We start from the raw sequence: 25,400 nt of genomic DNA on the forward strand, positions 1-25,400 counted from the left end.
TGAGATGATTCCTGAAAGACCCAGAGAATGTAATTCAAAGCTGCTGCGCATGATATTAATATCAATGTCAACAAATGGCGCGTAGAGGGTGGTACTTGGAGAATCTGTTTGATAATTCCCTTTGATTAAGCAGCCCTGCAGGCTATCCCAAGTCTCAAAAAAGAAAATTAACCTGACACATGGCAAACTAAATAGAATTGCGACTTGTAAAATGGTGGCAACATTCCAATACTGTATCATAAGTGATACCGGTGCATTTTTTTCATCAGTCAGATATTATTTTTACCGATGGGCTTGACGTACGGTGCAACGCTGATCTTTAAGTAGCGGCATGATGTATATAGAACAGAAATATCCGGTGCACCCTTGGTACACCATAGCAGAAACCACCGACAGTGAGGGTTTTCTGAGTGGTGCATCGAAAAAAAAAAAAAAAATCCTACACCATAGTGCAAGATCCACTGGTGAAACACTGGTTGCATAATATGTGACATATTGTGCACTATGTAAGAAAACTGTAAAGAATGCTGGTAGGATATGAGGACTCTTTACGATAGGAGAGACCCCTTTTGTCTTTCCTTCCCATCATGTTAATTGTAAAAAGTATAAATAGAATCGTCGTAGGACGATGCGTGTTGTGAGGGTTGTGTATATTATTGTTTTTTCGGTGGCTTTGCTCTCCCTTTTCTTTTTTTTTTTTTTTTTTTTTTTTTTTTTTCTTTCCCCCTCCCTGTTGTTTTTATCCACCACCAAGAGCTTCTTTTTCTCATTCATTAAAAAGCATCCTCTACTTTTTTTTTTTTTTTTTTTTTTTTTTATAAATCAATAAAGTCATGACAGAGCACAAGAGCAAGAAACGCACTGCAGCAGGTGACTTTATAAATATTTTAAACTGGAAATGAAAATATAAATAAAGATAATAAATAAAGTATATTTTTAAAAGCTACTAACTATGACAATGACTTGATTTTTTTTTTTTCTTCTTTTTCTTCTCTCTATTTTGTCTATTAGAAATGGAGGACACTCCGGTGAAGGCTCTAAAGAAAAGAAGGAAAAGGGAAAGGACGAGCCTAGATCAAGCCTGACAATTCTGAAATGAAGGAGAAGGAGGAGAAGGAGAAGAAGAAGAAGAAGGAGAAGAGAAGGAGAAGGAGAAGAAGAAGGAAAACAAGGAAAACAAGGAAAACAAGGAAAACAAGGAAAAGAAAGTAAAGAAAGAAAGAAGGAAAGCAAAGACAAGAAGGATAAGGAGGAAAAGAAGAAGGAAAAAGAAGAAAAGGAGGAAAAGAAGAAGGAGCAGGAAAAGAAAAAAGTAACAGGAGACATATCCGAGAAGCAAGATAAAAAGAAGAAGAAGACAGGTCTAACAAGGAAGAATTGAAGGTTAATAAGACTGAAAAGGAGGAGAACAAGGATAAAAAGAAAAGAAGGATAAAGCTGACAAGGAGGGAAAGGAGAAAATTAGCAAGAAGGAGAAGAAAGACAAAGCTGACAAGAAGGAGAAGAGAAAGCTGACAAGAAGGAGAAGAAGGACAACGAGGCCAAGAAGGAGAATAAGCAGAAGAAGGAAAAATCAGAAAAGAAGGAAAAGAAGGAAAGGAAGAAAAGAAGGAGAAGAAGGAAAAGAAGGACAATAAGGAAGAAAACAAAGCAAAGGAATCATCGCCTTCTGCTTCTGTCTCTACCTCTACTTCTACTTCTATTTCTGTGCCAGAATCAGAAGTATCTGTCGGACAAAAACGCTGGAACGATTGGAGCCAAGCTGATTTGGGTGATGAAAAGCAAACAAACAAATTCTTGCGTCTTCTCGGTGCGAAAAAGCCGTGAGTACTTCTGAAGGAAGTTCATCACCATCTTTATCTCCTTTTACCACCTCAACTAAGACTACAAAACAGGTGGTGGATTGTTCGGATCATTGGGCTCATTTGCTAATTCGAGCCAACATACCAATGCGGACTCTGCAATCGATAGTATGGTAGGCCGACAAGTGAATAGGGATCTAGAAAAACAATTCCGAGAAGGTCTCAAGATCCGACAGCAGATGAAGAAGGGCAAGAGTGTAGGCCTTGGTTTTGGATATTAAGGAAATCAAACAAGGCATCAATAACGGTTATATATATACATGCTAAAAAAAAAAAAAGAAAATTCTGCATCAGCACACCTGCATTATCATCCTATTAAAAATTTTTAATCTTATCAGACGTTTTAATAAACTATATATATTTTTCCTTCTGATGCTGACTAAATTAAAACAAAACTGTAACTATGATGGTGCGCTATATGTTCCTGGGTATTTTTCTTTTTCTTTAGAAATAAAGAGAGTATAAACATAGGCAATACATAATATTGGAAAGTAAGAAAGACGGAAAAGATTGTACTAGTTCTCTCATGTCACCATGGTCAGAGGCGGTTCCATAGTGGTAGTGGATTCATACTGTTACTGAGAGGGGATGCTAATGAGGACCTGTTATTTTCGCCATTAGGATTGCTGTTTTGTAATTTCTGACCTGTGCTATCTTCATATTGCCTCGTGGCCTCTATTGAATATCTATTGCTCGTTCCGTGCTCCTCTTGATCCTGATCTACAGATTGAGTATCGTCGTCATCTTGATCTTCAGCATCGTCTCTAATACTTTCTTCTGTTTCAGCGATTCCTTCTCATCTATGTAAAAGATAGGTTGAGGTATCATCGCAATGGAAGAGTTAGAAATAAATAAATAAAATTTCGTCAGATTTATAATTAATAGCATTTTAAGAACATGGTTGAATTGATTGATGATGGGATATATATGTATTCTATAACTTACACACTTCATAAAGCGAAAAACTCGCATACCAGTGGATTTTGTCGCTTGGTCTAAAGCCTGCTTAGCCTCACAGATCATTTGCTCAATCGAGAAACACAGTCGTTTAAAGACCTGATCATCCTGTTTTCAGCCTCTGTTAACTCGATTGCAGCAACACTTTGCGCTAGTGCTAAATCAGCTGCGGTGACTCCACTGTCCATAGAGTAAGTGTAGACCATTCATCATCCAAAAAAAAAAAAAAAAAAAAAAAAAAAAAAAAGAAAAAGCGCAGCCGGTCAAAAGTGTTATATGTGTGGTTGCGGATCATAAATGGGATTGCAGTGTTTAGAAAGTTATAAGAGAAAGGGTTGACGGAATAAGCGCAAATAGGGATTGCATGCAGCACAAAGCAGTCAAAAGGAAAAAAAAAAAATAATAAAAAAAAGCATGATTAGCGTTGTTGGATTATGGAATCAGGAAGCCACTTGAGAGTCATACACTCCCACTGTCAAGAACAAAAAAATAAAATAAAATAAAATAAAAAATAAAAAATAAAAAAAACTCTTACGACTGTAATCGCGTTTCGAGCTCTTGGACTCTACTTGCTTGTTTCCGAACAGTAGTCTCAAGGGATTGGTTGATCGATAGAAGTGAGGCTTCGAAATTTCTAAATCTGCAATCTTCCGTTTTGTCCGTGCTGCTTCCTCTGCACGCCGACTGTCTTCGGCTTGTTTATTGGCTGCTGCATTAGCTGCTGCCGCTGCGGAAATGTTACCCTTGTTTGATCGGGTAGTCAGATGAGTCGAGGTAGAGACTGTGGAGTTCACACTAATTGCAGAGGATGCGTCATCTCCTCCGCCGCCACTGGTATAACTATTGTTGTTATTATTGTTGCTATTGTTGCCTCCATGGTTTCCATTACGGATTGATCCATTCTACTGAGACTTCCAACCCCTAGATGCAATGAGGATGAAGGGTTTGATCCAACTGTTGATCCAGACGCTGATGTGCCCACAGCTGATTGTGATGATGATGGTACAGAGTCGATTTTAATAGATGCACCTGCTGCCATCCGTACTGGTTTAGCGCCCGTTGTTCCATTATTGCTACTACTACTGTATCCAACCGTACTCGCCTGTTCGCGGCCGACCTGTGCTTCCTCCGGAACCGGCTCCTACCACACCGACTTTGGATGTTGAGGTGCTGTTGCTATGCCGACTGGAACCATCGAAGGGTAAGCTGATACCACCAGCCACACCGGCCTGACCGCCTGACAATAGGTGTAAGATGTCGTCCCGAGTTAGATCAGAGTCTTCAGAGACAGTACCATCATCTGAGGTGACAGAGCCACCGTCCTTGCGGTTACTGTTAGTGTGGTTGCTGTTGCTGTTGCTTGTCCCATTGGAGCTCCTAAAGGAGGCGGTCGTTGCGACAGAGTTAGAAGACCCACTCGAACAGATGCCAAGCGTGGAGGTGGGGCTGTATTATTACTGTTACTGTTTTGTTACTGTATCCAATCACAGGGCCGTTGTTATTACCACTAGAATGGCTAAACTGTCACCCTCGGGTTGCTAGTAGGCGTAGCAGTGGTAGAACCTGGTAAAGAAGCTGACCGAGTTGTTATGGGTTTGGTTGTGAGTGGAATAGATGAGATGTCCATTTGTGCCATGCTGGCCACTTTGGCACGCCTAGATGTTGTAGTTTGAGCCCATGCTATTGTTGTTTGTATTGTGTTGGTTCCTAGACGGAGACCTTGCTGTATTCATGGCCTGAGACAAAAGAGTTACTCAAAACGAATCGTCAAGGTGTGGTTTATTTTTTAAATGAAGAGACAGAAAAGAGAGAGAGTGAGTGAGTGAGTGAAGAAAGAATGAGCGTTGTGTTTGAAAGAAAATAGAATAAAAAAAAAAAAAAAAAAAAAAAAAGAGCAAAGATGAGATGATGGATTGGTAAACGAATCAAATGAAGTGGACAAAATGAGGAAGAGATGTAAATGTTTGTGAAGAACTCATTGGAGATAATGAGAGAAAAGGGGAGGAGAGTTACCCATGCAATGAATTTGTATTTTGCCCATGCTTCGCTTCATGAACCATAATAGCATGTTTATCATCAATGTATACCAGTTTATCATCAATGTATACCATCCATACGATCCTTGTGTTGTATAGCATGAGCATGACCACAGCATAAGTGCAAAATACGCTGTGATCCCCATCCCATCCTCTTGGCTCTTGCTCTTTCTCTTTCCCCTGCCCTGCCCAACGAATGCTCTGCTCACCCGTCTTGTTCCGTGATTTCCATTCCTGTATTTCCTCTCTCTCTTCTTTCATTCTATTCTATCTCCTGAAGTAAGATCAAGAGCCCCTCCTCTCCCATGTCGCCAAAAACCACACTTCAAGATATCCCACGCGACGACTTCTGCAGGGACTAACAATTTTTTTTTTTTTTGTTCGAATAAGGTAAGTATCTGTGTACTTTTAATTTTATCAGTTTTTATCAGAGAAGGAAGAATGCTGTATGAAAAAAGATATCAATCTAGTCACTCAGTATCCTCTAGTATGGATTTGACCGAGCAGACCTACTTTCTGTCTATCAAGATTATATTTCAAAAAACGCGTCAATAAATAAATATAAAAAAGAGAGAGAGGAAAAAACTTTAAATAACTTTATAAAGCTAGTTATATTTGTACCTTAAGCTGCAATGGTGAGCTTTGTTTGAAGATGCACTGGCAACAAGAGGCGAGGGTGTAGTCGTACTAGCAGTGGATGTCCATAGCCCAAGCTTGGCATCCTCGCCTCCTGAAAACAATATCCCACGTTTGGGGTCCCAGCATGTACTCCTGACAATCTCACTGTGTCCACCCTGCAATACTTGACAGAGTTGTAATGAATCGGCTTTTACATGTAGGATGTTGATTTACCTCTGAGTAGACATGAATTAGCTTTTTTTGTTAGTTGTGATAGAAAATAATGGAATAAAAAAAAAAAGGATGGCTACTTCTCTACTTACTCATTGGATCCAGAGATGAGGTACAAACGTCCCGAGTCTGGTTCATACTGGCAGTCGATCCCATAATCCAATGTTAATCCTAAAGCCGGATTAACTGACCCCTCGAATGTCTCCAAACTGATGAATCATCAGCATCATCACTATTCCACAATGATAGCGTCTCCATGTGACTTAAACAATAGATTATTCTGAATTGGGTCCAAAGTAGCCAACTCTATTAATGCTGGCCCCCGTGTTTGAAACCACTAGCAATCCTTCCTCCTATCCATGCCGTGAGGTCAAACTGACAAATTAATCCATCTACAGTCCTGTCATGACACGTGCAGGGTTCGTAGGATGAAATTTGACATTGGTAATATCATCACTATGGGATTCATCATATTTCTTGAGAATCGTTGAAGTGTTGGATCGAGCATCAAAGAAAAAATACTGGCATCATAATATCTATCAACTCTGATCCTGCGGCCAATATTTGCTCCGATATATTGATTCAAATGAAAGCAATGAGTATACGATGGCCTAAGTAGGAAGGAAAAAAAAAACATTGTCAAGGTATATGGATTAAGCATAAGTATCATTCATATTTCGCCAAAGCTAGTGGCAAAACGAAAAAAATATAAATATAAATAAAACACACACCAATACTGCTAAATAGCTGAACTGGACCTCCGTCTTACGGAGATCCCAGACGGCAACAGAGCCATCTTTGAGGACGACATGAAATATGCTCATTGTGGGCCTTTATTTGCGTGATGGTATTAGTATGGCCTCTGAGTAAGCTTTTAATAGCAAGTGTTGTAGGTTGTATAGCTTGATCTCATGGTTCGAGGCGGAAACGATCAATTAGAGCTGTTGGCTACAATGTCAAAGACGTAAATGTCGCCATGAAGAATGCTGATGACTGTTTGAGACCCAGTGGCGGCTGAATCAGACGGGTTCATAAGTAATGGGATCTGAGGAGGAATACCGTCATTCATGGCGAAATTATATTAAAGGAACAAAGAGACAAAGGGACAATGTTTGCCAATACACTTGACAGATAATGGTGGCGCGAAAAAAAAAAAAAAAAAAAAAAAAAAAAAGTTCGAAACAAACAACATGGTGATCATTCAAGAAAAATGGCAGTCCGCACGCCACCAATAGAGCGGAATGGACGTCAAGATTCGGATTGACGTGACGCGACACGTCGTGACCAGTTGTAGCCTTTAACATCAGGCTAAATAATCTCTAGCGACGTAGAAAGAAGTAGAGGGCCATAAGTCAAAGAGCTACATTATCGGTGCTCATATGATCTTGCGTCGTTACTCACTACCTTCTTTTGCACTCCGTCATCCGGGCTTGCTATGGAACGTATGAGCAACCATCAGTTAACAAATGTTGAAACGCACCTGCAATAATTAATGCTTCTCGCTTTATATGATTAGGATTCAATAAGCCTAACCGAGCAAGTATTTGATAGGTGTACTGCCCCATACATGTGTACTAATTAGTTAACTCCCAGGTCGTGCATGATGACCAAAAGTTGCTTTTAGTTTTAAACCAAGATTCTCAAACTATCCACATCGACGAGGAAAAAAAAAAAAGGCCAACCATGATTATGAAACAATTAGCTCATTATGCAACATCCAATGTGGCATGCATGGTGAAATATGGGAGAAAGATAAATCTTTGTGGCCACTTGGAACGAAGTGATTATTGGTTTCAACATAACTCATCATTCCCATGATATCACTATGACGCACACACGAACACACTCTCTGACGGCCTTCGTTTGCCTTTTCTGCATACCGATGTTTTATTTTTTTGAACATGTCTCCTTTTTTTTTTTACGTCTTCTGTTCTCTCCTTGAAAAATTTAGCCCAAAAAAAAAAAAAAAAAAAAAAGACGGCAGGCATCACAACAATAGAGAAAAAAAAAAATGAGGGATAGACATGCACGCCAAGAAACGGAGAACTACGCGTGGGAGACAAAACAATATAAATAATAATAAAATATGGTGGGATGGACTCTCAATCCATCGGGAGATTACATGCAAGGCGCACTCACGCGTCGATCCACTTCTGTCTCCTGAATTCCAAACCCCGTGGACGCAGATGGGTTGCAATGACACTCTTTTGGCACATTATATATGCATCTCTGCTGATCTGCTCGCCACAGACGAAACAGCCATCTAGCAGATTAATACATAAAGAACGGCAGCTGAAGAAGAGCGAGAGCAAATGAGAGGAGACAGGAAGAGGGGAGAGGAGATTGAAGGAGCTGTGTTACATTTTGAGCCCAGAGGCCAATGACGATAGACACAGACACAATATCCGACCATGTGCCTTTATTAGCTTTTGTAAATGCCTTTTAAAACAAGGAGGCAGCACAGAGGCCAAAGAAGATAGAGAAAGGAAAGATAAAATGCAGGTTTGTTCTTTTCTTTCCTTTAAATTTTTTTTTCTCATTCCACTCATTTGAATGTTTATTTATGGATTTTTCATTAATTCTCTGGACTTGTCACGGGTCGTGCAGATCTTATTGCTCACCCTTTTTAGGCATGAAACTTGAGTGAACTATGAGCACATTTGGATTAATCGTATGAATGATGGGCGTCTAGTAATGACAATGCAATGGTTATGGTTAATGAGTATTTGCTATACAATAGTTTATTTTGTGGTACATTCATCAGTTTTGTAGTACAAAGCAAATGTAATAGTCCTAATCTGTGGTTACATTTGTCGAATCCTTTGTATTCATAAAGTAAAATAATAAAAATAATTCCACATTCCAGTCGATACCGCATACTTCTGTGCAGAAACACAGATGGACAATATAATCCAGCACAGACAATCCACACAAATGAGGAAAGAGTGAAATCCCCTCCTTGTCACTCACTCGCAGCTTAATGTCTTCATCCATATCATCCTCCATGGGTCCATTGATCAATAAAATGATCTTATCTTAGGATCTGAGAGAGAGTAAAGGAAAAAGGAGGGATAAAAAAAATAAAAAATTAAATATAAAGATTGGAATTCCACCATTATGCCGGCACTTTTTGTCCTTCTCGCTCTATTTTCTATCACTCACAACACATTCGTTAGCTCTTTCCGCAGAATTGCACTTGGCTATCGATCCATTCGTTCGTCGATCGCCGATCAACCTTGACTCGCTATACGGGATCCCCATTTCGACCCCTAATATATTATTATATTATCATTATTTTTACATCTCATTCTGATATAAACACAAATATTGACATCCCCTTCACACTTTCTCTTTATCCCTTCCTAACCTTGACTTCCCTCCGTGCTGGCTGAGAGGTCCTTAATAGTTTACCGAATACAACCAACAAACAGCTCGCTTTTTTTTTTTTTTTTTTTTTTTTTCTTGCCAACCATTAGCGCGCTACCTTCCCCATTTTCCACTTTCCATTCTCCACTTTCCATTCTCCACTTTCCATTCTCCACTTTCTACTCGAGTTCTGCTCTCTCTAATCTCAACCCTTCAGTCCCACCTTCCATCCTCCATCCTCCATCCTCCACACTCTACTCCCATCCTCATCTTCTCTCGACGGTACAAACAAATATACTAAAAATAATATATCGATTCCATAACCATGGACCAAATAATAGTAGTGGGCTTTATATGCAACAAACATATTCATTTCTCAGCCCAGAGACTTTTGAGACATTGGTTGAAGGTTATATTAATCAGCTGCATATCCGTAAAAGAAACAAAGCCCTTATTACAGCAACTTGCGAACGACTGTTTGATGGTTCTTACCAACCCTGAGAATACAGCGATCTTCAACCCAAAGTTTAGATGGTGGTGCGCAAGCACTTTGTGTTCACAGTCGTTGGTGATCTCCGGATCTTGCTTGACAAGAAGAATGGCAAGCCAGTGTGTGTGCGCGAGCAATTGTATGATAAAGTGTGCTACTTCCACCATATTATAGGCCACGGTGGACGTGACAAGACATTTGCAGCTGTAAGTGATCGAGGGTGACACAAACCCTAAATTACTCTGTCCCTTCCACTCCCCCTGAATTAGCCCATTCCACAAGACAAGAAATGCATGCACAACAAAATGTTTCTTTTTTCTCCAGATTCCTTACTCCTTTTTCTCCTTGACCACATATTTGTTCATTTCGCCAATACCAACTAACGGCGATTTTTTCTTTCTTTTTCTTGAATTTCTTACTTTTCTTTCATTTCTTTCTTTCCTTACTCCTTCATTCATTTGCTCATTCGTATTTATATCGCCTCCACGTTTTTCTCTCCCCCCTTTGTGAATTATTCTCCTTCTCTACACGATCGACTCCTATAGATTACCAAGTCATACTCAAAAGTCCCTGCTGAGCTCGTCTCGCTCTTCACAAAGAACTGTCAGACGTGCCTTGGTGTGCGCAAGTACAGCAAGAACAAGCGTCCTATCTTGAACGAGAATGAGTACCCTCAGCATAACCTCACTCCCACTCACAGCCATCGCAACAGCAGCAATCATCCCAACCTCATCCACCATCACAACTACAACAGCAAGAACTACAGCAGTCATCTCAACTCGCTTGCGATACCGCCAATTACTCTGGTCCCTCCTCTAGCACATCGCAACTATACTTCAACAACAATACAATAGCATCATTTCCAAATGTGATCAAGGAACCATGACTCCTGTTTCACCCATGATACATTCATCCAGCTCTGGCTTCTTTTGCGACGGCAGCAGTACTATGGATACGAGCTACCTTCAGCATCAGCATCAGCAGATGCAACAAATGCATAACGCTTTGGATATGAACGCTCATCAGATCAGTATGACTTTGGATCTTTCAGAGATGACTCTAGGAAATAGTCATGTTGCCAGCAATTTCAGTGAATTGTCTGGGCTAGGTCAGTTCCAATCAAGTCTATCATCTTCAGCAGTACTTGCTCGACCCCCATCATCATGGCCAAGATGGACCTGCCTGGTTTACATTCCTATGACCCAATAGTAGGCAGGCACATTGCTTCCTCTCAGTCATCTGACCCAGCAGAGCCAACAATACCATAACGCATTGAGTCTTGGATCTCCTACCGACCTTGATTCGCAATATGGTTACCATGACCAGAATGATGCCATGGCGTATCCTTGAGCTCCAATGCCCAGTACTCGCCCCTTTTGGATCAACACTTACCAAACTCAGCAGCAGTATCAGCAGCACCCTTTCCAGAACAATGATTATACCACTACCTCTTATGATCAGCAACAGCAGCTTCAATCGACTTATTCTGCTGCAATGTCGTTGACATCCATGCCATTAATGCAGCAGCAGCAAATGTTTTATGAGCAACAGTTACAACAGCAGCGACAACAACAACAACAACAACAACAACAACAACAACAGCAACAGCAGCAACAACATGAGTATCAGACACAAGGCTCACCTCTTCTTAATCAAACCAGATATTTCAAAAGCAGATAGAGCAAGAACAGCAGCGATTTCATCAACAGCACAGTCAACAGTTGAGTGTGTCTACGTCGTTCCCGACCCTGTCAGGATCTGAATCAACGACTTCGTTATCATCGCCTCCTCCTTCAGCAGTGTCCTCGCTGAATTGTTCCGTTTCAACTCCAACGACGGTGATGTCTCCAGTAGCGTCAGTGCTTGCCTCCACAGGAGGAACTCTTCATTCGACGAGTAGTAACCATAATAGCTTTAATGTTGCTACTGGTCATCTGCACTCTTCACACGCATTATCGAGTCTATTGGACCATGAGCACACAAAAGGGTCATCACCATCATCATAATCACCACCATTTGACTACTGTCACCGATCTGATCTCTGGCTAAAAGAAACAAACAAAAACAAAAAAAAAATATATATACAAAAATTATGCCCAAGAATGCCTTCATTTATTTTATCATAACCTTTTTCATGGTTACCCATTCTCACCATCATGTAAATATTTTTCTTTTCATTTTTTTTCATTTTTTTTTTTTTTTTTTTTTTTTTTACATGTCTGTATTATTTCATGTCATTCACTCTTGCTGTTTTTTCTTTTTCAGATACCCACTTTTCCCAACCCCAATTCTGTCTTTCCTTCTTTTTCTTTTCTTTTCTTTTCTTTTCTTTTCTCTCTCAACTACTACACAGATAGACTTTTTTTCTTTTTTCTTTTCTTTACTTTTAGAGACGATTTTATATTCAATAGTTTTAGTTTTTTCTTTTTTTTTTTCTTTTTCAACAATGATGAATTCTTAGACATTTTGTTTTATTTCTGTAAACAAAGCATTAAAGCGCGTTTTAAAAATTTCTGAAGTCGTATTTGTTTTTGGTGTAAAAAAAAAGTAGAAACGAAAAAAAAAAAAAAAAAAAAAAGCTAGGAGAGTGAGATAAACTATTGTTACATTGTTGATGATAAAGCAGAATGATGAAATAATTTTAAAATTTTTTTTGTTCTAACACACAAATAATCTTCACATCTTTGCTCGTTGAGGCTTTGAAGAATATCCAAAAAAGATGGGTGAAATCCTTGCAGGGTCCATTGTTGTAAAGGAAGGATGGGAAGGTAATGATGATGGAGGGGGTAGCGATGATGTGTGAGGTTGAGGTTGTGGTTGTGGTTGTGATGATGTAAAAGCGCGAGTCATGGTTGTATGGCTCCTCCGTTGCTGGAAAAACAGACCCGAAAAGGCTGGATGCAATAGAGATGGATCTACCATTGTAAGGAAAAAAATAAAAATAAAAAATAATAAAGATTCATTAATAAAGTGTATGCACTAAGAAGCAAATGTTCATATCATAGACAATATCGTTCAACTTTATCCCTATAGCGATTTTAACCATGTAAAAAAGAAAAGAAATATAAGCTTTACCAATATTAGGGCCCTGCTGGATTTTTTGCATTGGATAGTGTTGAGAGATATGAGGAGGAGCTCTTCGTGCGGGACAGTCTAGTGGACAACAGGTAGAGTAGTGTTGATGTGCTCTTTGGTGAGCAGGCGATCCGCTACTGAGATGAGGAAACATTCTCCTTTCTGAGAATGATTTTGAGTCAAATTTATTGTTGCTTGTTGAAGAATGAAGGGAAGAATGAAGAAAGGAACTTACATGTGCTGTTAAAATATCACTTTCCTTTTTCGGGATTAAACCTACTGCACGTCATACACGTAGGAAAAAGAACTAGCAGTCACGCGTCAGGCAGGCGTCAGGGCAAAAAAGACCATCATCTCATTAACAATGTCTTCAGTGAAAGCGTCTCATCCTCCATCCTTATATAGCACCATTTCCGTAACGTGTTTACCCAGGACCCTTGTATCCTAACTACCCAATTAGCAACAACCAACATTAGAAAATCACGATGGTAAACCATAATCCATGATGGACTAGATGGAATACTTGTATCAGGATAAACGAACGACATGTTGGTTATTTGGTTAATAAAAAAAAAAGAAAAAAAAAAGAAAAGAAAGAAGAGCAGGACCAGTTGCTGAAAGAATCACTCATCACCTCAACTGTCAATAGGTTGTTCTCGCAATCTCTGTCTGCACCAAGAGCGGCAAAGGTAAAAAAGAAGATCATGGAGTTTCTACCAACCTGACCTGTACCCTTTGTTTTGCTCACATTACACTCTTTGTTTCCCATCCTTCCTTCGCGCCGTAAACAATGCTTTAGCTCTCATCTCGCGTCAATTCCGTGAGATGACAAGAGCCAGGATTGAGGGCCTGATTGCTTCCTTCCCAAAATTGACTAGCAGTGGACAACAACATACTACCATTGAGACAGAGCATGTGCGATATGTTTACCAGCCATTGGAGGACTTGTTTGTGTCCTCATCACCAATAAGCAATCCAACATTCTTCAAGGTATGATGCGAATGTTCATTGCATTCACGGAGCAAGCAAGCCAACCTCATCCTCAGTTTTTTTTTTTTTTTTTTTTTTGCTCTTTTTTATATATATAATTTTTGTATTCTATGCTCACCTGATAAATAACGGCTGTGTTCCAATTAGATATTGACACGTTGCAATTGGTCTCCCGAGTTGTGTCCTCGATCTGTAGACCTACTGATGCTCGTGAGATTGACAGAAACGCGTTCGAACTGCTCAGCTCGTTTGACGAAATCATTTCGCTAGGAATATAGGGAGAACGTCAATCTGGCACAGGTCGCCAGCATTTCCGAGATGGAAAGTCATGAAGAAAAGATTCAGGAGATGATCGAGAAGGTAAAAGGAAAATTGTGAAAAAAAAAAAACACCCGTAACCATTTAAAACCTTTCTGAGTCGATCAACCATTAGCCTGTCTTTACCATCTTTCCCACCATTCTAATTTGAAATATTTTTGTTTGGGAATTGATGTCATTTGAACCGAGTAGAACAAGGAACGCGAGGCCAAGGAAGAGCTCAAGCGAAGGGCAAAGATCCTGGATCTTGCAGAGGAAGGAGCAGCGAAAGAACATGGGCGGCATGGGCGGCATGGCATGGGAGGCGGTTATGGCCAAGGAATGGGTGGTGGATATGGCCAGAGTCCTATGGGCTTTGGCAGTCAATCCGGTATGGTATGGGTGGCATGGGTGGTATGGGTAGCATGGGAGGTAATCAGGGTTACGAATCTCCTGTTCCTTCGGATGATGGCCTCTCTAGATTCAAGTAAGGGCACTGTGAAACTTTTTTTTAAGCTCATGATGGAGTTGGAAATAGAACTAACAACACTGTTTCATAATCCGAAATAGCAACCCTGCCCCCAAGGCGGCACCAGCAACAAAAGCAAGAGGAATGCAGCTCGGTCGCAAACAAAACAACACAGATTTGTTTGAATCATTGCGTTCAGAAGTGGAATCAGTACCTGTTAGTCAACAACAACAGCCGCAACATGTCCCAGCTCAGTCCAATTATTCTGCACCCACTCAACCTGACTTTCCTATGGAGAGCGTACATGTTCATATCGAAGAGAAGATCACAATGGTTGCTAATAGAGATGGTGGTCTGGAGAACATGGAAGTGAAAGGTGATCTGATGCTCCGTGTCTCAGACCCCTCTTTCACAAAGATCAGTCTCTCTCTCAGTCATTTGGATGATTCGAGCATCCAGTTCAAGGTAAGACTTTTTTTTGTACAGACAGGCAAAACCAAAAATCAAAAAAGAGTTGAATGATTCTATTAACGTAATCTTCCCTTTGTTTTTGTTTTCTACTTTTTACTTTGCTTTGCTTTTATACTATGCCCGTAGACCCACCCCAACGTTAACAAGGTCTTGTTCAATAGCAACAAGGTTATTGCTTTCAGAGATTCTTCAAAAGAGTTCCCACTCAACAACTCCTACAGGAGTATTACGATGGAGATTCCTCAGCAAGGATGAGACTCTATTCCCTTGTCAAGTACGTTTAAATCTTTTTTTTTTTTTTTTTTTTTTTTATCTCTGGCAGGACTTGGAAAACTATGATCGTGCATTTTCTGATCTTTTTTTTTTTTTTTTTTTTTTTTTTTTTAAAAAAAAAACATTAGTTAATTGTTGGCCATCTCCTGCTGGGGATGGCTCATGCGATGTTAATATGAATACCAGTTGGAAAATGAGGCTATGGAATTCAAGAACGTCAACATCATCATTCCTATCCCGTATGTTCTCTCTTTTTTTTTGGATATTGTTTCTTTTTTTTTTTTTTTTATTTTTTTTTATACTAATAGTTAATTTTATGAAACTAATTTTCATTTTACCACTTTAACTATCTTTCATTTTTAGACAAGGAACAAGCCCCACAGTCGGTGAAGCGGATGGTCATACTTGTAGATCGTCAACAAAGCGCGTTGATCTGGCAATTGCCCTCTATCAGCTCTTCGAATCCATCAGGCACATTGGAGTTCAACTGTCAGGGCGAGGACGCAGAAAGCTTCTTCCCAGTTTCTGTTCAATTTGAGAGCAGCGTCTCATTTGTGATGTCGATGTATGTATCATAAGAACCAGCAAAGTCTATATTTATGCAAATATATAATGTCTAATAACTTTTTTTTTTTTTTTTTTTTTTTGAATGATATATAGGTCACTGCTGTCACGCTGGTCGCCGACGGCTCGGAAGTGGTTTTCTCCAAGCAGAGCATTTTGACACCAATTGAGTACAGTGTCGTCTAGATTCTTTAGTTTCCAACTACAACAACAATAACGACAACAAAAAAAAAGGAAAGAAAAGAAAAAAGAGTGGATTAATATATTGAAGACCAATGGGGCTCTTGTGTGCGACATGGCGCATCCATGAAGAAAGTAGTAAATCAGAGCCATTCAGGAAAAAAAACATAAAGCATTAAAATTTTTATAATTATATCGTGAGAGATGGGTATTTACAATTCTTTTGATAAACATTTTGACTCCATTGTCGCATTGATTGTCTGATATAAAATTTTCAATCCTCATTTTACTACATACTAAATCCCGGTCATCACATTATGACAAATTATTCTTTTATTATGACATCTAAAATATTGAAGACTAGGATTCTACAATCACTTTACAACCGCAGTGCCTGGACAGTCCTTCCAAATCCAACAGCAATCCAGTCCGGACAGAGCTTGACCATGCAATCTGATTGACTTCCCCTCCTACATTGGCTGCGCGGAAAGGTTCGTGCAAACACACGGGTTGTGGATGCTGGAGGGACTTTTTGCGTTCGAACTACTGTTACGGCTGAAGTTGCTTTGCCGTGATGATGTTCCAAGTCCTCGCCTTTATCGTTCCTATTTGATTCACTTCCCAGATAAACACCTGATGATCATCGCCTATTTTTTTTTTTTTTTTTTTGAGGAGATATAAAATATTGAGTTATGGCCGCATTTCAATATAGATTAAAGCAAGTCAAGTCGAGTCAAGCAAAGTGCGGAATTGTACGCTTATTCGTACGGCAAACTAAAAATACTTACTTCCGGTGGCGATCTCAGAGCTCCCAATAGGTGACCATGCCATACAATTAACAGCACCTTTATGTCCTCGCAGTTCAGAAATCGGAATACCTGGGACACGGATATCCAGAATTTGTACACTTGAAGAATCCATGTGAAAAGTTGAAAGGTAATTAGGATCCAATTTGGTTAAACGAGAGTCGTAAAATGGTACAGGTGGTTGAGCAGCCATTTGGGGATTGCTGGATTGCATTCCTGGGATAGAAGATGTCGTCTCGTAAATGATCGTTGAGTTTCCAATGCTCTGAGGTCGAACATACGCACGCTTCCATCTGCACCCACACTAGCAAATATATCCGAGTTGTTATTTGCAAATGTAACGTCGTAAAACCTCCTTGTCGTGCGCAATCAGTTGAGTCTTTGCCTGTTGTGTCTCTACATTCCACACAGTGCATGTTGTATCGATAGAACTGGTAACAATGAGCGCCGGATCAAATGTAATTCCATCAAAAGATGTCAGAGTGCACAAAAATTTGCCTTTGTCTAAAAATTTGCAATGACAACGAGAAGAGTAGCCTTATTTGTCAACATATATTTCTCTCCGAGTTCACGCTATTATAAGCTCAACAACAATCACCTGTAGTTACAAGTTAACGGAGGGAGAAAAAAAAAACTAATATGTATGCTTACATTAGCAGTAGTACTGCTCTTTGTGCGAGTTGTTGTCTGATAACTGTGAGGATGTCTTCGTCCTATTGTGTTGCTGCTCTCGTTCTGATCGGGATCATCCTTAAGATCCCATAACCGCAAATAATCGCCTGTTGTTGCCAAAAGATCGTATGGTCTTCGATGTCCACCCTACATTGTTGGATAAGAATTCATTTGGTTCAACAACAGCATTTAATAAGTATCTGTTAGAATTGTTTTATTTTTTTTTTTTCCCAAGTTATCGACATGTCAATGTCCTTCATGTTTTCCTTAATTTACCTTGTATGGTTCCCATTTGATTCTGGTTACAGGGTACTGTTGATAGTTCGTTTCTGCTATTGCAACCCAGTCAGACATAGAGGTAGGATTGTAATCTCTGCCCTCGCTCCCAGCAAATTCTTGTAGTGTAATGACTTGAATCTAATATTCCCATATAAAATAAAGAAGAGGTCTTCCATTCTCATCAACATCTGAGAAACAAGAATGAAATACATGGATATGTTGCTTCTATGGCCTTGTAGTGAGGATCGAAAAAAAATTAAATAAAATAAAATTAACCTTGTTGCTTCCATCCTCAATAAAACTTCCAACAGCTAGCCTAAGAGCTTCTCGTTCTGTAGCTGGTTGGACCAATCGAGACCATAGACTGGCCATGGTGCAGAATAGTTGAGGATTTCTTTGCGTGGATGTCTAAAGGAGGATGACGATGACGATAGTGGACCTGATGCAACAGGTGAAGACGAAAGCCCATAGCCTTGAGCAAAGCTCGTTGGCACTGAAGTGTTTTGAGATGACATGGTTACTATGTTGTCAGCCAGTATCTGGTTATGTGTAGGCTATACGGCTATACACATGAAATGAAATGTTGTTGTCGTTCTTTTTTTTTATTATTTTTTATTTTTTTTCAGCGTAGGCCTTTAGATGCTCTGAAGAATGTTGGGTAAGTATGTAATGCAGGCGTGAAGTGTAATGGACCGTGCAAATGTCGAGCATAGACTCTTTGAAACATTTATCATGTGACTACATCTTCTTAATTGACTATCGGTTGGGCTTTTGGGATTTTGGCGGCCAATAAGAAAAGAGACAGTTGGGTGGTTGTCTCTTTTCTTTCCCGATTACTCATTAAACCATCATCAGTTTTTTCTTACGCCCTAATGCAGTTGCCATTCTTCCTTAAGAAGCCCGCCGTGGCCATCATTGGCGATACGTGTTATACGTCCTTGATTGAAGATTTTAACTACCGCGATGTCCCTTGCATCAAGTATGCCATCTCAAAGGGTCTAGGGTTTGGAATTGTTGCAGGAGGTGCCATCGTCAAGGTGCCACAGATCATCAAGATCATTAGCGCTCGCTCTGCTGTCGGTGTCTCACTCTCTTCCTACATGCTCGAGACCCTTGCCTGTGTGATCTCACTTGCCTACAATATCCGTCAGAACAACCCCCTTTCCACCTATGGCGGACATTCTTCGTCACAATTCAGAACTTGGCTATCTTGGGTCTGATGCTTCATTACTCTGGCAAGAACACCACAGCTTTTGTCGTTCTCTCCTCTTTCCTGTTCTTGGGAAACATTCTTGGTAGGACCACACAGTTTACTCAGGTTGATGGGCTGTCATCACCTCCGCTTGGGTCTCACCAGGTGCATTGGCCTTTTTGCAGGCTGCCACTATCCCCATCAATTTGTTCTCGAAGGTACCTCAGATCATTGAAAACTACAAGAACGGAAGTACAGGACAACTCGCAGCATTCACTGTCTTTAATTACTTTGCAGGATCTCTTGCCAGAGTCTACACTACATTTGACAGAAGTAGATGACATCATCATCCTATCCGGTTTTATGTTGAGCACGCTTTTCAACTGCATCTTGGCCTTGCAGATGGCTTTGTACTGGAACAACAAGGCCCCTGCTGTACCAGTCAAGGGCGAGAAGGGAAGCTCCTTGGCGGGTCCATCCGAGACCAAGAAGCGCGTCAAGAAGCTCGATTGAGATGGGTGGTCCAGTGGTCGTTCAGGAATGGATAGAGCGTGGCAGCGAGGGAGGGTATTGTGGGAATCTGCAACACAGGGTTACGGAAATGCAGGGGAGACAGATTTTTCAGACGAGGAGATGGGGGATGATATGAATGAAAAGGAAAGAAGATCCAGGACGCGATCACGGGCCATCCGAATGACGCGTTGGCAGCGTATGATAGTCTTACAGATAGGAAGGTTACGATTACAGCGGTTGATGGTGGCCGTTGGGGTGGGGTGGCTGGTTTAGTTTACAGTGGTTGATGTACAAGTGGATGACCGAGGTCCAGTTTGAGGGAGCTAGGGATCGGTTCCGATGGCGACAAGGTTTACATGGTGGACCCATTCGTCCAACTGGGACTCTTCCAAGGACTGGAAATATGGATAATAGCAACATAGTTCTCAAAGTTTTGCCATAATGTTATAAAAGGTTATCAGAAAAAAAAGGAAAAAAAAAATCATTAATTAAAAAGCATTGAAGGGCCAGACCTGCGGGATAACAGCACATGTCTATCAAAGCACGTTATTGAGATCAGTATGGGATCCGGCCTGGAAAGTGATTATCAGCCATCTCTTCTTACAATGTGCCCGCAGAAATACTCAACATATAGATACCAACCACCTTTCAGAATCATGGTTCAGGGGATGACAAAAATAAATTTATGCCAAACTGAGTCAACTATGTTTAAAATGTTGGTTGACAAATACATTTTAGATGATATTTCTTTTGTGCCAAGGAAAATGCATGGCCTAGGACTGTCCCACAGTATGGTAGAGAATCGGTGCTTGATTTACGTGTTGTAAAAACTACGGTCAGAGAGAATCTTGCTAAGAGAAATGTGTGCGTATAAATATATTTATGATCTTAGCGCTTTGCTATCCTTTCCAGTGGATGGTCATATCCTTTTGTACGCCGGAGGACCGAGCAAAGAGTCACTCTATTACTGGAGGTATAGATAACATCGCCCCTCTATCTTGTTTATGCCCTAATAACGAAAATAAAGAAGCAAATGTACTGCTTTTATTATGCCTTTTTTTTTTTTTTTTTTTACTATTACTCCAAAACACTGATTGAACGATATTTAATAATGATTCTTTTCCATATAGGTTTGATAGGTATATTGTGGAAGCTTGTGGAGACACAAATACAATGTACGAAGTCTCCATGGTCTAGAAATTGGCAACGAAATTTATAGCAATGAAGTGTTGAAATGTTGATAGTGATTTGAATGAGAGGCAATGAGTAAATAGCATTGAGGGATTGAAGAGCGAGAGACTACTGACGTCTTTAAATGAGAGGTACTTAGGAAAGAAAGGATAGACGAGAGAAGGAAGAAGGAAGAGGCGATCTTTTATTTCCTATTCTGCACCTGTTCATGATGGGAACACCAATAAATTCTACATGTAAACATTGTGGTGGCAAGTGGAGCAGGAGCGAGGATAGGAAGCCAAGAATAGTTTTATTCAGAGTGAGCTTTTCTATACTTCTTCGGCTTGGAGAGTAGTAATCTTCATATCAACGTTGCTAGGCAGATAGAACGATGGGTTCAATATCTTAGACGTTTTAACATCGCGGCACGTGCGCCAAAAATTGAATAATTGACCATGTTTGTCTCAGATGCATCGCCATCATCAGCACAAGCATCCTTCTTCCCATGAACAATAAAGTGAATCTCTTGGATCTCCCAGAAATCATCTCGCATGTTGGTCGCTTTCTCGATCAGAATGACCACCTGATCTGCATTCGCGTCTCCAAGATATTTTACTCTACTCTTATCAGGTCCATATGGAGGACAATCTTGGTTTCATCTGTACAAGGATATCCATCTGGCGAAGCACTGCAGAACAACAAGAAATACATAGAAGGGATTAGACTATATGGCGACATTCCAAAGGAGTATTGGTCTTGCAGGGATGTCATCGCCTCGAGTTCATCGCTACGAAGCAGTGTCAACACGGTACATGCCCGACCCAACCCAACTCTCAAACCTCATCAACTTCATAATTCCACCATCACCAGAATTCACTTAACCAGGTATTCGGTTTCGGATGAGCTCTGGCAGACACTTCTGGGATGCACCAATCTCGAGCGCCTAGAAATAGCTTACACGCGTACAAATGCCAACATCGATCTATTTTTTCAAGTCTGCAAGAGACTTCGACACTTGGATTGGATCATGTATTCTTACACCAGCTACCTTTCAACTTCCAAAATAGTGAGGCCAGCGAGCATATCTTCCCAAATATGCACACACTAAGTATTAGAAGCGTCAAAATAATCAATCCCCCATATCCGTACACATCATCTTATTGTCTCGGCATGTTGGTCAGGGAATGTCCAGGGTTGTGTGCACTGACATTTGACGATGGCACAGAGTCCTACAAAATTGAGCAACCAAAACACAATGATTTCCGCAGGGCAGCATTCCTTCAGCATCCCTGGGCACTAACAAACTTATCAGAGTTATGTATGCCTTCTATGATCATAAAAGACGAGGAGCTTGCAGCGCTTCTCAGACAGATGACTGAATTAAGAAAGCTACAAGTCCCATCTTGTGAACTCGGCCAACTCTCTCTGCAAGAGTTGCTAACTGAAAAACAAGGAATTCTGAGTAATGGTCATACGATGCGGAAGACAAGGCATCGGAGGCTCTGCGAGACTGTTGAAGTATTGACATTCAATGTACAAAGCGCAGATGGCATTGTTCAAGCCATTTTATCAAATTGCCCGCGCTTGAAGCGGATGAGAGGATCTAAAGTAACGGTGACAGAGATTGTCAATGGTTCAAGATGGGTGAGCACTAACCTGACTGATCTGAATATCTACCTTGAGGCAGACGTTGATCAAGAGACAGCAGAAGGCATGGCGAAGTCGCGTATTGCGTCCAAACAACTCGGAAAGTTGACTCGACTACGTTATCTTGATCTAACACGACAGAGTCCGAGAATAAGGGGGAAAAACGGACAACTGGATATAAAACTAAGAGCAGGTCTCGATGAGTTAGTCAACCTGAAGAACCTGACTTGGCTATGGTTTAGATATGATGGAAGTCAACGATTAGACTTTGAGGATGCAACATGGATTGTGAATAATTGGCCAAACATCGAGTTCTTGTCTCACTTTCTGATAGACGACGACCTCTCTGTATCCACTTCCGTGGATTCTTTATTCGGTTCACGCAATATTATACGTAGTTAGACTAAAGAAAGAACCACATTATCACTTCATGGTCTGCTATGAATAAAACTCTTTGGACATTCACTTGCCCAAAGTGTGTCTACTTTGCTGATGACAATGCTTCGATCGTGACAATAAAAATTTGGAAAAGTCTAAGAATTGATGGTTATTATCTCCGATGATTCAGGGGTGTTGAAGTTATAAAGGCCTCTGGGTCAGTGTTCTATATCTAATCTGTCGTCTCTTTGCAGGCTGAAGGCATTTTTTTTTTTTTTTTTTTTTTTTTTTTTCAGTGGAGTTTAAGTAACGTTGACTACAGGGGACAGAATGGCGATGCTTCATAAATTCAGCCCTTTTTTATTTTTATTTTTTATTTTATTTTATTTTTTTTAGAAAGGCACAACAAGAGATGATAAATATGCTGCCATTTAGAGAATGGGCATGGCTCACCGGCCTTATCCCCTTTATTTATTCTCTCTCTTCTCTCCTAAGGAAGAGTAGGGCATACTGCCGTGGGAACTATACTGCGCCAGACTATATCCAAACTGCTTTCTTTTTTTCAGCTTTATTTTTTGGTGACCCTGAACAGTGATATCATCGCCGGGTAGATATATACAGGTAATAATGCGTACTTTGAATGTATGCTTTGTATTGTAATTCTACAAAGAATATAAACAATAATAATATAAGCTGCCTGAACGTTCATGGGAACGCTAGCTGTATATAACTATTACTATAGCACTCGTTTGACGAGCAGTAGAAAGCTCTAAATGCCAGCGTATTTATCATCTCTTGCCGTGCCTTTCTAAGAAAATAAAAATAAAAAGAGCTGAATTTATACTATTAGTCATGAAGCACCCCCATTCTGTTCCCTGTAGCCAACGTTACTCATACTCCACTGAAAAAAAGAATGCCTTCAGCCTGCAAAGAGGCGACAGAGCAGATACAGGTCACCGGCCCAGAGGCCTTTATAACTTCAACACCTCTGAATCATTGAGTGTTTGTAGGAATGAATAGCACGCAGTGCATATCTAGCAGATTCAAGTAACCGTCATAATCGCATTGTCGCATTAAAGCGTGCTAGGATGCAGATTTTAAACTAGCTGCTGAATGCGAATTGTTAGTTGATAAGGGTGAATTGTGTCGGGATGGGCCGAGCCCTGCCGCATGCATAGGTCAACAAAGATGAATATGGGGTTTTCTCGCCGTAGCTGGGTTGCATAGTCTCACTAGACGCGTTCATAATCATCTGCGCTACCCTATTATTCCTTTTATCCCATTCATCGCTTTTTTTTTTAGATACTAATTTATAACAGTAGATCAAAGAGCAGCTAACTCTATTGGAATCCTTCTTTCTTCGTCATTTCTATTAATCAGGCTCTCTTTTCCCGTCAATGTTTTGGATTTTATGTGCTATGTAAATGTGAACGCACTGTAACATGGTAAGCGCCTGTAACAACACACGTCCACCAAAGTGGCAGTCCGAAATCATTGACTAAGGGACAGCTCATAGACTCTACTTAAGGAATTAACCAGAGCTATGCAGTTGTATGAGCGCAGCTAAAGCTAAATACATAGGCCTTAAGGCATGCTATGCTACTGAAAACAAAAAAAAAAAATTGCACTTTTGCACGACGTTTTCCTCTAAAGAAATAAACCAATGCTTGATGAGTAGAGGTGCTTTTAAAAACTTATGGTCAGCAACCTTTATCTTTGACACCTTTGTAGATTAGGTTGAAGGTCCTTTTCTCCTTTCAGTAGAGTATGAGCTATATTGATTATGGAGCTCGTTCGACAAATCAAATGTGCAGCCTAAACTAACGATTATAATCAAAACCCACTAAGGTATTCATGTGCTTGATTGGGTTGCTCCTTAAGGCCGTGAATGAGTCAATGTAGGTATTAGCCAGCTATATATTACTGAGCAGCTTGCTACCAATAGCTGACACAGTTTAGTCCATTGGCTTTGCTATTGATTGTCGCTACTAATCTTCTATTCCTATTTGAGGACATTTGCATTCACAATAATCACAGATCTATCACATTTTCAGACAAAAGACAAAGATCATTATATCTGATCTTGTCTTTTAATATTTATTGTTAATTGTTTTCTCTGCTGTGGTTTCCAAGCTGCATCTTGGCCCAAGAGTGGCAATGCCCTTGGTACGTGTGCATGGCTGGATATTTCCTAGTAGGCTTGGATTCTTTTGATGATGCTTTTTAGCATATCCTTTGATGGTGCCTTGGCTAACTGGCCTTGGTAACCTTGGTTGACTGGGCCTAATGACCTAGCTTTGGGTTGGCTGCCCTTGGTTAGCTGCTTTTGATTGTCTGGGCTCTTTCAGGTTACCCTTGATGGATTTTGGCTTTGGTAGTCTTTGATTTCCTTGATTGCGGCAAATTGTGTTTGATTAATTGCGGCTGCCTTCGATTGCTTTGACTAAGGTTTTCTGTCTTTGATTTTGTTGAGGCAATCTCTGGCTAGTATGGCTGAGGCAACCTTCTACCGGCTTTGGGCCTTGGCTGGCTTTCAATGAGGTTTCTTTTGGTTGAGTGGAGTGAGCTTGTTGGCTTTTTTTTTTCTTTTTTTCTTTTTTTTTTTTTTGCGCTGACGTGGCTGCTATCTGCTGCTTGCTTTCTGGCTTCTGGCTTCTGCTTTTGTTTTGGTTTCTGGTTTTTGACTTTTGGTTCCTGGCTTCTGGCTTTTGGTTCCTGGCTTCTGGCTTCTGGCTCCTGGCTTCTGGCTTTTGGCTCCTGGCTTCTGGCTTCTGCTTTTTGGTTTCTGGTTTTTGGTTTTTGACTTTTGGTTCCTGGCTTCTGGCTCCTGACTTCTGGCTTTGACTTCTGACTTCTGACTT

The 25,400-nt window shown here is 40.4% G+C and overlaps 9 protein-coding genes across 9 annotated transcripts; 6 read left to right on the plus strand and 3 right to left on the minus strand.

Moving 5' to 3' along the window:
- The first annotated feature begins 808 nt into the window (after nt 1-808).
- On the plus strand, nt 809-2,112 carry BCR41DRAFT_357402 (hypothetical protein). The gene is made up of 4 exons (XM_022024895.1): nt 809-870; nt 1,012-1,208; nt 1,578-1,810; nt 1,884-2,112. The coding sequence occupies exons 2-4, from the start codon at nt 1,096-1,098 to the stop codon at nt 2,081-2,083; spliced, it is 546 nt and encodes a 181-aa protein (XP_021879560.1). The 5' UTR covers nt 809-870; nt 1,012-1,095; the 3' UTR covers nt 2,084-2,112.
- An 85-nt stretch (nt 2,113-2,197) lies between these two features.
- BCR41DRAFT_357404 (hypothetical protein) lies at nt 2,198-4,497 on the minus strand (the record flags this gene model as incomplete). The annotated part of the gene is made up of 9 exons (XM_022024896.1): nt 2,198-2,304; nt 2,436-2,657; nt 2,804-2,927; nt 3,285; nt 3,355-3,442; nt 3,499-3,680; nt 3,726-3,803; nt 3,903-4,235; nt 4,400-4,497. Coding segments are annotated over 9 exons (1,167 nt in total), but the record flags the coding sequence as incomplete, so codon positions are not given.
- A 759-nt stretch (nt 4,498-5,256) lies between these two features.
- BCR41DRAFT_357405 (hypothetical protein) lies at nt 5,257-6,818 on the minus strand. The gene is made up of 6 exons (XM_022024897.1): nt 6,657-6,818; nt 6,101-6,225; nt 5,797-5,913; nt 5,708-5,709; nt 5,477-5,681; nt 5,257-5,367 (listed from the first exon to the last, which is right to left on the minus strand). Exons 1-6 carry the CDS (start codon nt 6,771-6,773, stop codon nt 5,340-5,342), a joined length of 594 nt encoding a protein of 197 aa, XP_021879562.1. The 5' UTR covers nt 6,774-6,818; the 3' UTR covers nt 5,257-5,339.
- Nucleotides 6,819-9,667: 2,849 nt separating this feature from the next.
- Nucleotides 9,668-10,177, plus strand: BCR41DRAFT_288416 (hypothetical protein; the record flags this gene model as incomplete). Its single annotated transcript, XM_022020307.1, has 2 exons — nt 9,668-9,766; nt 10,106-10,177. Coding segments are annotated over 2 exons (171 nt in total), but the record flags the coding sequence as incomplete, so codon positions are not given.
- A 265-nt stretch (nt 10,178-10,442) lies between these two features.
- On the plus strand, nt 10,443-11,566 carry BCR41DRAFT_398214 (hypothetical protein; the record flags this gene model as incomplete). Its single annotated transcript, XM_022028946.1, has 3 exons — nt 10,443-10,768; nt 10,925-11,182; nt 11,275-11,566. 3 exons carry the CDS (start codon nt 10,443-10,445, stop codon nt 11,564-11,566), a joined length of 876 nt encoding a protein of 291 aa, XP_021879564.1.
- Nucleotides 11,567-13,006: 1,440 nt separating this feature from the next.
- On the plus strand, nt 13,007-16,053 carry BCR41DRAFT_357407 (Mu homology domain-containing protein). Its single transcript, XM_022024898.1, has 14 exons — nt 13,007-13,123; nt 13,285-13,324; nt 13,435-13,515; nt 13,773-13,872; nt 13,904-13,985; nt 14,136-14,313; nt 14,355-14,409; nt 14,493-14,856; nt 14,989-15,085; nt 15,264-15,304; nt 15,334-15,374; nt 15,499-15,549; nt 15,590-15,680; nt 15,796-16,053. The coding sequence occupies exons 1-14, from the start codon at nt 13,121-13,123 to the stop codon at nt 15,883-15,885; spliced, it is 1,314 nt and encodes a 437-aa protein (XP_021879565.1). The 5' UTR covers nt 13,007-13,120; the 3' UTR covers nt 15,886-16,053.
- A 157-nt stretch (nt 16,054-16,210) lies between these two features.
- BCR41DRAFT_357408 (WD40-repeat-containing domain protein) lies at nt 16,211-18,296 on the minus strand. The gene is made up of 7 exons (XM_022024899.1): nt 18,002-18,296; nt 17,634-17,774; nt 17,381-17,504; nt 17,038-17,189; nt 16,668-16,989; nt 16,498-16,526; nt 16,211-16,468 (listed from the first exon to the last, which is right to left on the minus strand). The coding sequence occupies exons 1-7, from the start codon at nt 18,149-18,151 to the stop codon at nt 16,259-16,261; spliced, it is 1,128 nt and encodes a 375-aa protein (XP_021879566.1). The 5' UTR covers nt 18,152-18,296; the 3' UTR covers nt 16,211-16,258.
- Nucleotides 18,297-18,508: 212 nt separating this feature from the next.
- On the plus strand, nt 18,509-19,341 carry BCR41DRAFT_378314 (hypothetical protein; the record flags this gene model as incomplete). Its single annotated transcript, XM_022027153.1, is given in 3 exon segments — nt 18,509-18,782; nt 18,994-19,106; nt 19,126-19,341. 3 exon segments carry the CDS (start codon nt 18,509-18,511, stop codon nt 19,339-19,341), a joined length of 603 nt encoding a protein of 200 aa, XP_021879567.1.
- Nucleotides 19,342-21,007: 1,666 nt separating this feature from the next.
- Nucleotides 21,008-22,649, plus strand: BCR41DRAFT_357411 (hypothetical protein). The gene is made up of 2 exons (XM_022024900.1): nt 21,008-21,508; nt 21,559-22,649. The coding sequence occupies exons 1-2, from the start codon at nt 21,020-21,022 to the stop codon at nt 22,561-22,563; spliced, it is 1,494 nt and encodes a 497-aa protein (XP_021879568.1). The 5' UTR covers nt 21,008-21,019; the 3' UTR covers nt 22,564-22,649.
- Nucleotides 22,650-25,400: the final 2,751 nt, after the last annotated feature.

The sequence above is a fragment of the Lobosporangium transversale genome (assembly GCF_002105155.1).
Source record: "Lobosporangium transversale strain NRRL 3116 chromosome Unknown BCR41scaffold_29, whole genome shotgun sequence".
Lineage (NCBI taxonomy): Eukaryota > Fungi > Mortierellomycota > Mortierellomycetes > Mortierellales > Mortierellaceae > Lobosporangium > Lobosporangium transversale.